The sequence below is a fragment of the Choloepus didactylus genome, chromosome 12 (assembly GCF_015220235.1).
Source record: "Choloepus didactylus isolate mChoDid1 chromosome 12, mChoDid1.pri, whole genome shotgun sequence".
NCBI classification, from domain to species: Eukaryota; Metazoa; Chordata; class Mammalia; order Pilosa; family Megalonychidae; genus Choloepus; species Choloepus didactylus.
The window spans coordinates 87525628-87536450 of NC_051318.1; the positions used below are offsets into that span (position 1 = coordinate 87525628).

General features: G+C 32.5%; 1 protein-coding gene across 1 annotated transcript in view; it reads left to right on the forward strand.

Moving 5' to 3' along the window:
* NAA16 (N-alpha-acetyltransferase 16, NatA auxiliary subunit) overlaps nucleotides 1-10823 on the forward strand; it is an 81252-nt gene that overhangs the window by 23492 nt on the left and 46937 nt on the right. The window contains 3 exon segments of the mRNA XM_037800050.1: nucleotides 1505-1611; nucleotides 6099-6143; nucleotides 6145-6192. Coding sequence (XP_037655978.1) covers nucleotides 1505-1611; nucleotides 6099-6143; nucleotides 6145-6192 — 200 coding nt within the window.

Consider the following 10823-nt stretch of genomic DNA (forward strand, 5'->3'; position numbering starts at 1 on the left):
TTAATGCTTGTATCTAAAAATTAACTTCACAAATTATTAACATTTTATTTTCTTAAATGTTTTAGAGTAAATAATGAAAATTAAAATATTGATTAGATCAATAATGTTTTGAAAAAAGGGGAGAAAAACCGTATGCGTGATGGTTGGAAATATGAGATGGCTATGATTTGTCTTTAAGCTACTAGTTACTGACACTACAGTTAATAATAAAAATTTGTAATGTTTTAATAAACAAATGTAATATGTTCGCTATGTCAGGATCCTTGGTCGCTGTAAAATGTATCAATTACAAAACCAATTACATTAATTTATCTTTTTAGGTTCCTTAGGATCCTTTATCCCCCATGGTAAGTTCTGGAGCTCCAACTTGTGACTTCAAACAGGGCATTGAAAAGCTTTGGTTTTGTCTTAGTGTTAATTTAACTACATATATAAAATTTATTTTATCTGGAGTAGTGGAGAAATTTTTTTTGATACGGCTTGTCATTCTCTAAGATTAGGCATTAAATATAAGGACTGCTTTTTTTTAAATGTACAATAGCCTTCATGTAAATTTTAATATAAGGATCCTTAATATTTGTTGAAGTCTCCAAATCATTATCAGAATGGAAAATTGTTTTTCATGTATCTTGGTTTTTAAAATCCAACCACACTGGAGCTCCACAACATACTACTGGGGGAAGTAAGAAGTCTTAACAAAATTAGATTGTTTATACCTCTTAAACTGTAGTCTTTGTAAATTATACAGGATATTACTTTAGAATAATCAACTAGACCCAGATCATACTCTGCAAATTGTTGTTGAAGAGTAGTATATAATTTATATAGAGATTTTCTGTGTGATACTATGAAGTTAGGTTGGTCTTGGAAGGAAGGCACAACTTCCTCTTATAAATATATTTTATATCATTATATTTGGGGAAAAATGATTGCCAGATGAAACAATCTGGACTGTTGGGGTTCTTTATAAAGGAGTTTGGAGTTTCACTAAAGATTTTAATTATCAAGCTATATAGAAATTTAATTCATCTTTTTAAGTATAAAATGTTTGCATTTGTGATCCTCAAACTATTGCTTTTTTAAGCCTGACCAATAGTTGTCAGAGACTTTTGTGAGATGTATGTAGACTTCATTGATTTAGAGTATTTATATAAGAAATGTTAGAAACGATTGTTTTCTTTTGCATGGGTTGTGTGCTGAGGAATATAAGAGAAGCACAGTGTGTCCTGAGTCAGTGTCTTGTGTGTATGTATATTGAGTTGGGTGTAGAATCTGTTGTGATGAAAGTAGTTTTGGATTTCTCTGGAGATTGGGTTTAAAAAAATGTGATTTATTAATTACAGTATTTCACCACCACACAGTTTTTAATGTTATTCTTACCATAATTGAGAGCAGCTTTAATGCAGATGATGCAATTTTTTATGCAATTTTTAAAGTTTATTAGCACTTTATCATGGCTAAAAGTTTTGATGTTATGTATCTGACACATATTTGCTGATAATAGGCACTTTAGAAGAGAGACTTGAAATTTATGAAGAAATTAGCAAGCAGCATCCCAGAGCAATTTCACCTAGAAGATTACCTTTGAATCTTGTCCCAGGTAATTTTAGGGTTTTTTTTTTTTTTAAACTAATAGTTATCTGTTGAAATCACTCAAAACCGTTCACATTTTAAAAACTTGTTTGTTTCTAATACAGAGTTTATGTCTACACCAATGCATGTGTTAATAAGAGTTATACTTCTTCAGTGTATGACTATATGTTGGGTTTTAAGTGTCAGAAATAATCTTTATAAAATTGTGTTTTTTTAATGCGACCTTAAAAAAATATTTAGAAGGCAAATTATATTCCCTAGGATTGATGACATATTATATGTGACATATTGTGATTTAAGTGATAGAAGTTTTGAAGTTCCATATATTCTTTTAGAGCATAAATTTGAGAGGTGAGCTGTTTGTGCCCACCATGGGTTTAGGATGGGAACCATCACCATTCCCTTTGAGTGCCTCCATCACAGTTAACTACTTCCCTGAAGTTTGCTTTTTTATCATACCATTGCTTTTATATTTTGTATCCCTAAAAACAGACCAAAAATACCCTGCTCTTGTGCTTTGTGTAAATTGGAGTACTGTGGTTTGTATTCTGTTATTTCTCTTATTGTACCACGATATGTATATCACCTTTAACCAAGTTGTTGTCTATGGCTGAACTCACTCACTTTGGGACTGGATAGGAGGCAGAGACTATATTAGCTCTTCAGATAGTTAACATCTTTGTTGATGATTTTATTTTAAAATAATGCATTTTTGTTAAAGCCTTCTTTATTTTGAGTTATAAATTCTGTGGATTATGAATTATCTGTTGGAACTTCTGGGATTTCTTTGAAATCAAATATAACTTGAAATATATTTCAAGGAAGACGTATTTTCTAGTGAATTTTCTTTTGCAGTAGAAATATTTGTTTAAATATGTGGTTATAATTTTATCAGAAGATTTATGGCAATTAAAGTTTTGGTTGACACTTTAAAAATATTTGAAATACACTTTAGAAATGTATTGGATTGTGTAGTAGATATAAATTCATTTCAAAATCCATTTTCCACTAGTGCATTTCAGTTCTACAGATAATGAATAGTACTCTTCTGATCCTCTCTTTTGTATTGACTTTGTGAAATGCTGAGAGCAGAATTCCTTAATGCATTCCAGGAAGCACTAAGTCTGCGTGATATTAACAGGCTTTGTGGGGAGGATGATGTACTGGGATGTTCTTCAGTCAAGTAAGTTGGGATAACTTTGGGTTAAAACACAGCCATCAGGTTCTCTACTGCAGGACTTCTCAGAGGCTTTTAATATATGCATAATGAATTTCCAAGATGGGGGTAAACTATGCAGGGAAGAGCATTTCCTGAGTAAAAGTTTTTTTATGGAAAATGCTTGGGCTCACATTTCTACCACCTTTTTTTTAGAAATAAGAGCTTTATTACATATAATTCATTTGCCATAAAATTTACCCTTTTAAAATGTACAATTCAATGGTTTTTAGTGTAGTTACAAAAGTTCTGCAACCATCACCGCTATCTGATTTCAGAAAATTTTCACCATACCAAAAGGAAATCCCATACCCATTGGCAGTTATTTTTGCGTCATCACCCCCCCCCCCCCAACTGCTAATCTGCTTTCTGGGTCTATTGATATGCATATTCTGGGCATTTCATATAAATGGAATCCTATAATATTGTGACCTTTTGTTTCTAGCTCCTTTTATCAGTCTAAGGTCATGTCTTAGTTTCACAGTGTGGGTTGGGAGTATTCATTAGTCTAGATGTTTAAAACGCATTCACCTTGCTCTTAACGTGAAAGAAACCTCATTTAGCTTTAAGATTCCAAACAATATTTCTTTGTTTTATTTTTCCTTTTTAGAACATGGGACTTCAAATGTGCACTGCCTAGGTTTATTTCCACAGTCAGTAAAATTTACTAAAGCTGTCAGTACATGGTAGGAAGTATATTTTTACTGAGAGGTAGCTTAGAACCAACTATTTGTTGTAAAGTGCAATTCAGGTTAATGTGGAACCATCCTGTACTCTTTGAAACATTTTGTCTTTGAGGTGCTAAAAGGATCTTTTTTCAAGATATGTCTCAGTTGAGGGGCTTTGATGACCTGCGCTTCAAGGTCAGCATCATTCTGAGATTCTAACATTACATGTATTCGCACAGCTCCAGTGAACATCTTATGTAAATTGTGCAAATACTTAATTGTGCCTGTGCAGAAGCTGAATACTTCATGAATTTTTTATTGCCTGTCTAGAAATATTTTCATATGCAATAAAAAAGGTATCTCAGTACTATCAAAAGCAATAAAATCTTCTTCAAGAAACATGATGGTATTTGAGAATGTAAGTTGAAAGTATTAATAAAGGTTTTCCATTTTTTAGATAAAAAAGTTTAACTCTTACAGAACAGTGACACAGCAGAAGTCCTGGGGAAACTCTCCACACACTCTAAAATATTGTGTAACATGAGGATAAAGCCACTTTTTGAAATAATTGGTTTAATTCATCATATTCTGTTATTCTCTGGTCAAGGGGTAGAAGGAGGGGAAGAAGATAATCCGAGTGAGAATATTAAACATAGAATGCTAGGTCAAATTTTGTTTCATTATTTAGAATAGATTTCTAATGAATCAGAAACAGTCTGATAGTTGTTAATGTTCATTACTTTAACAGTGGTTTTTGGGACATTTAATTTTTGTGTGAATCTACCCTATATATTTAGAGAAGAATTAAGCAAAGCATCTGTTAGTCAGATAACCTATGTTTTGAGAAGTAATGCTAAACAGACATGTAATGATCGATGGTCTTTTTCCCACCCAAAGTAAAGACCGTAGAGTACTAAAGTATCATTTTAAAAAAAGAAAAACCTAGGAAAAAGGAAGATAATTTGTTTTTTTGTGAAAGGGTTTTCCTTATACCTAAATAAAAAAATTATGAAAATGATTTTAAGTAAACAGTAAATAATTTCGGGATATGGTGTGTGACTAAGCAGTTGAGTATGGGCGTTTTGTTTAGGAAATATATTCATATGGTTTCAAATTAAAAGGATACAAAAGGGTTGATAAGTGAAAAGTCTTTCTCCTGTCTCTATTCCCTGGCCACCAAATTCACTTTGCTAGAGACAGCCATTGTTACCAGTTGATTGTGTATTCTTCCAGAAATACGTTTTGTATATACAAACAAAAAGGTTTATGTGGGGTGTGTGTATAGCTTTCTATCCCCCCACCCCCACCTCTTTTCTTTAACCTAAGTGAAGCATATATTGCTCTACACTTCATTTTTCTTTCCATTTCACTCTGTATCTTGGATGTCAGTCAGTCCTGTATCAGCACTATAAAGTGCTTCCTCATTCTTTCCCACAACTACACAGTCACAATAACAAATGAATGGGAAAAGAGGTTTTCAGTATTATGGAAAATTGAGAGTTGAGTGTATTGTCTTTTAAATCAAATCTGCTAGTGTAATCTGAGTGGACTGAAGAAGTTTTCCAGGAAGAAGAGTTCCAAGTAGCCTTTGACATGAAGATAAAATGTTTGTTTGTGTTTGTTTGTTTTGTGGAGAATGTTAGCTATAGAAACATGATATCTATTAGATATCAGGTCAAATATGATAGCCAGCAGTTATTGAGTGGTTACTATATGCCAGGTACTGTTCTTAAACATGCCAGCCACTGTGCTTTGTGCTGTAGATTTATCATCTTGTTGAAGTTATCTGAGAGGACCTGTGAGGCTGATGATGATGATACTCTCCTTACATTGGGGAAACTAAGATTTTTTGAGTGACAAGTTACTTAAACCAAGGGCACAAGATAAGTGGAGGAGTGCATTCTTCTAAGCCACGGCGTCTCTTACTATCTACTACAATATTTTTAGTTTTCTTCTAGTCTGTGACTCTGCCTAATATTTTAGGAAATAATGATGCATATTCAAATGTTAACTTCCATGAGGGGAGGATTTTTTTACAAACCTGTTTTAATCACTGCTGTATCCCCAGTGCTTAGAACAGTGCCTGGCACAATACATGATTGTGAAGTGAATGAATGTTTAAGTAATTACTTGCTTTGGGAAAACATTTGTAAATACTGCTTTAGAGTGTAAAAAGATGTTTTGGTTAATACTTGAAAATAATTCTTTTTATAGACTCCAGAGTGCTTTATGGCTGTGTACCATCATTTGGGTTGTAGATAATAGGACTGTCATTAAGAGATTATGAATGATACTTGCTATTGTGGCTGTATTCCGAATGGGTAGTAGGTTACTTTTGCTCTCCACTTAAAGCTGCACAATCATTTTGCTTACCTTTCTTTAGAAGTATTCCTTGAACCTAGATCTAGGGAAAAATATAGTTTCCAACTGAGATATTTGGTATTGTTTTTTTGGTGGTAATAAATAAGGAAATATTACTGACCTCTTTTTTGGGTTTAAATATTGGATAATGGGATAATTGTTTCTGAGGAAGTTTATATTATAAATCATTTTATAAGAATTGTTTGCAATCGATTGAAGTATAAACAAAGTACACTTTTGTTTCTAGGTGAAAAATTTAGAGACTAATGGATAAGTTCCTGAGGGTTAACTTCAGTAAAGGCTGCCCCACCCTTGTTTACTTACTTTGAATCTTTATATTACAATACAGAAAAGGTAAAATTTGGTATTTATTCAGTTTTGCTATAGTCTTTTTACTAATTTAATTATTATAGAGAGATTTACATATAAATAATATGCTATGATTTAATCATTTCCTCTATTCCTGTTATGTTATTCACCTTATTTTTAGTCTAATAATAGATGAACTGAAATGCATGTAGTATATGTAATATCAAAGGAAATGCCCATCTATAAATATACAGGAGAGTAAAGGATTTATATAAACACAAACACTAGGATTATAAAGGTTTTTTTTTTTTTTTAGGCATGAGTATGCTTTTCAACTGGTGTTTTAAATTTGACATATTGTAACTAAAGATAAATATTCAGCTATTCCATGATTAGTTAATTTACTTTGTTATGGTTATAGATTTTTCAGTTTGTTATGCATACTTTTTAAAGGTCAAGCATGGATAATTTAGTTAGTGAAATGGTGAAATGCCATTTGGTCAAAGTACTAATTTACTAGTTTTAACTGAAAGGTTATATTTTAATAATTATAATTTTAGCTAGTTCCTAAATAAAGAGAATGATACTTTTCTAGTTTTTAAAATTAGAAAATAGGAACTTAAATCTTGGGCTTAAATTAGGACGATAATTAGATGATTAAACATTAATAGGAAACTGTGCTCCTATTTCCAAGTATTGCTTTTATTTTTAAGATCTTAAATCTTGTATTCTTTACTGTGATCAGAATTTTTGAAACTTACTAGTGGTTAAGGAAATGGATAAGGACAAGATTTTATTAGAAATGCCAAAAGATTTTTAGTTAACCCTCTTATCACTTTATATTTATTTAGCTTTGACCTATGTTAATTTGTTAATTAGCAATAATTGTCGATAATATAATATTGAATACAAGGTCAACAGTAAGCATCAATGATTGGCATTTTCCTCCCTGACAGCAGGTTACATATGCTAAATAAACTGATACTGTCTAGTACGTAACTAATAAAAAGCATCATTTATATTTTTTGAAAATCTTATAATTATTTATATTGTATGACTATAATGACTCTGCTATTAATTTCTTGAGAAATAGTGTTTTATATGAAAACATGAAGCATTGTCTACCAATAACTTCTTTTGATATAAATAATGAAGTACTTATGTCTGTGAATTAGAGTACGTTTTCATAACATGATCTTGCAGTAACTATAGTGGTCATTAAAGAATTATTCCTTTAAGTCTATGACTGGGTTTTCACAGGCTTTCTTGGTTTTCACAAGGGGCGTACATGTTTTTTTCTTTTCAGATCCTTCCTGATATTGATAGAAAATTGCCATCATAAAGGTGTTAGGCATTTTTAGTACTTTATATAAAGCGTGGAAGCTTTTTAAAGAAGGCGCTGAGAATGCATTATTTATATAAGAAACTTCTGACTTCTCTTTTTTTTAAATTCAGTTTTATTGAGATATATTCACATACCAAGATAATCATCCACAGTGTACAATCGGCTGTTCACAGTACCATCATATAGTTGTGCATTCATCACCCCAATCAATTTTTGGAACATTTTCCATACTCCACAAAGAATAAAAATAAGAATAAAAATAAAAGTTAAAAAAAAACCACACCAAAGCATTCCATCCCCCCCATCCTACTCTATATTTTATTTAGTTTTTGTCCCCATTTTCTTTTTTATCATATTTTATTGTATATATAACATATATATACATAGAAGTGATAACTTTCCAAGTGAAATTTAACAAATAGTTGGAGAACAAATTTCAAAGAATATTATAGGTTACAGTACCACAGTTTCAGTTATTTCCTTATTGTGAAATATAACATATATACAAAAAGGTGATAGGTTTTAAATTACAATTTAATAAGTAGCTATAGTATAGATTTCAAAGTATGCTATGTGTTACAGTTCCATCTTTTCACTTCTTTCCTTCTAGCTATTCTAACCCCCCCAGCAACTAGAAAAAAGAAAATTACAAAGATTCAATGTTCATAATTCTTTGTTAAATTTCATCTTGTCTGTTGCTACCCTACCCCTTCCTCTAGTTTAGTCGCTTTCCTGATCTTCAGGGATGTCTAGGTAGTGACCACCCTAAGTTGTTTATGTTGAAAAGGGGTGTCAACTTTATGAGAAAAGGAGACACATCTAGTTGATGTTCCTGAGGAGCTATTCCCTCTGGGTTTTGGGACTTAGTTGACATAGGAGTTCTCTTAAGAATTTAAGTTTCTGAAGAATAAATAGTAAAGCCTTTATAGAGTCTCAGATAGGGATCTGGGTATTCTTTAGGATTTTTGGGACTGCTGTTGACTTGTGTCCTCATCTTTTTACATATACTGATATAGGGAGTGTGAGCCACAAGATTTTCACAGTCGCACAGTCACACCATGTAAGCTACGTAGTTATACAGTCATCAAGAATCAAGGTTCGGCAGTTTCAGATATTTCCTTCTAGCTATTCCAATACATTAAGAACTAAAAAGGGATTTCTGTATAGTGCATAAGAATGTCCTCCAGAGTGACCTCTCGACTCCATTTGAAATCTCTCAGGCACTGAAACTTTATTTTGTTTCAGTTCGCTTCCCTTTTTGGTCAAGAATATTTTCTCAGTCCCACGATTCCGGGTCCAGGTCATCCCCGGGAGTTGTGTCCCTTGTTGCCAGGGAGATTTACACCCCTGGGAGTTTTGACTTCTCTTTAGCATTAATTTTTCCAGCAAACAACAGGAATATTTAACAAATGGCTTTTGAGCATGAATTAATTGCAGAAAATTGAGTTCAAGTTGTCAGAGTTTTATATAGAGAGAAAAAAATTACAAGTATGGGAAAGTGCTTCTCAGATATTTTTGGCCACATACATTTGTGATTACTAATAAGGGCATTTACAATTTGCATATTCTAACCAATAGTGAGTCTTGTTTTTAGTGTTCTTAACTTTTCGGAAGACTTGAAGGAGGTTAAATATGATTAACATTATTGTTTTGTTACCATTCCATGTCTGTGCCAGTTTGAATGTATTATGTCCCCCAAGATGCCATGTTCTTTAATGCAATCTTGTGGGGCAGACGTATTAGTGTTGATTAGGTTGCAGTTTTTGGATTAGGTTGTTTTCGTGGAGATGTGACCCACCCAACTGTGAGTAATACCTTTGATTAGATTATTTTCATGGAGTTGTGGCCCTGCCCATTCAGTGTGGGTCTTGATTAGTTTATTGGAGCCCTATAAGAGCTCAGATGGAAGTTGCTCAGTGCTGCTGCTGCTGAGAGAGACATTTTCAAGTTGGCCGTTGAAAGCAGACTTTTGCTGACACTTTGGAGATACTAGCCTAGAGTTTGCCCGAGAAGCTAAGCCCAGAGACATTTTGGAGAACGCCCTTTTGAAACTCAGCCTTGGAGCAAACAGACGCCAGCCATGTGCCTTGTGAGCTAACAGAGGTTTTCTGGACACCAGTGGCCTTTCTCCAGTGAAGGTATACTCATGTTTATGCCTCGGTTTGGTCACTGTAAATTTGTAACCAAATAAATCCCCTCTTATAAAAGCCAATCCATTCTGGTATTTTACATAGCAGCAGCATTAGCAAACTGGAACAATGTCTTAAGGAATAATCCATGTCGGGTAGCATCAAAGTGAAAATATCTTATGAAGTTAGCTCAGGATTTACAATTGTAAAAAGCATTTTTTAAAGTGTCTTCAGCATTTACATATCTTTGGCAAATTGAGAGTTGGGTAGAATGGAAAGCTGTGAGTTTAAAAAAGATTCCATAATAAGATTTTTTTTAAGAAAAGCTTGAAAGACTAGTATTGAGAAATGTGTTACATTTCACTGTTAGGTAAAACACATGTTAGAAAGATATTTGAAATTGCAATCACTTTACTTTTGCCAGTGTGGTTTTGGAACTAGTCCTTGATCAAGGATTTTGGATTTGGGTTATCTCTTACTGTTGCATTTGTATACATAATCATAGTGTGCTTACATCTGGGTGAATAGGATGGTGGCTATTGGGTTTCGAAACTGGAGCTTGTATTTTAGTTTTCAAAGGATATGGAAAAGAAATACAAGTCTTAGTTTAGGTCTTTGTGTAACCATTACTTGTTTCATAAATGTGAAAACCACAATGCTCAAGCACTTACTCCAATAATGTATTATAGTGTGATCCATGGTATATCATAAACATTTATTTCTTTATTAATTTTCATTTAGATTACAGACTTTCAACTCTGTAACCTTGTCTTAGGTGTTCTTTTCCTTCAATATTTTCTCTTTTTATTCACCCTTGTTTAGCAATTATCTTTTTTCTTTCAGGGAAATTATAATATTATGAATCATAGAACTAGAAGAAAACTCAGCACTTTGTATGTAATTTAAATAATCTTTGTAAAAGTATGAAAATTAAATAGTTAAGTTGCTATATACAACATAGAGATTCCAACATCTTCCATGCTTACTGAAATAATGTAATTTTTACTAAAGATAATGGTAAGAATATTTGTAACTTTATTTTGTGTGGATATCACCTCATTGTAAAGATTTAATTGTGTGCTTGTAGTTGAAATCACCTTAAAATATTCTGGTCTTATGCTTTTGTTTCCTTTAAAAAGGGACAGCCTCTACTTTAAAAAGCTATTATTATCCTTGAACTGCAAGGACGTTTTCATCTATTA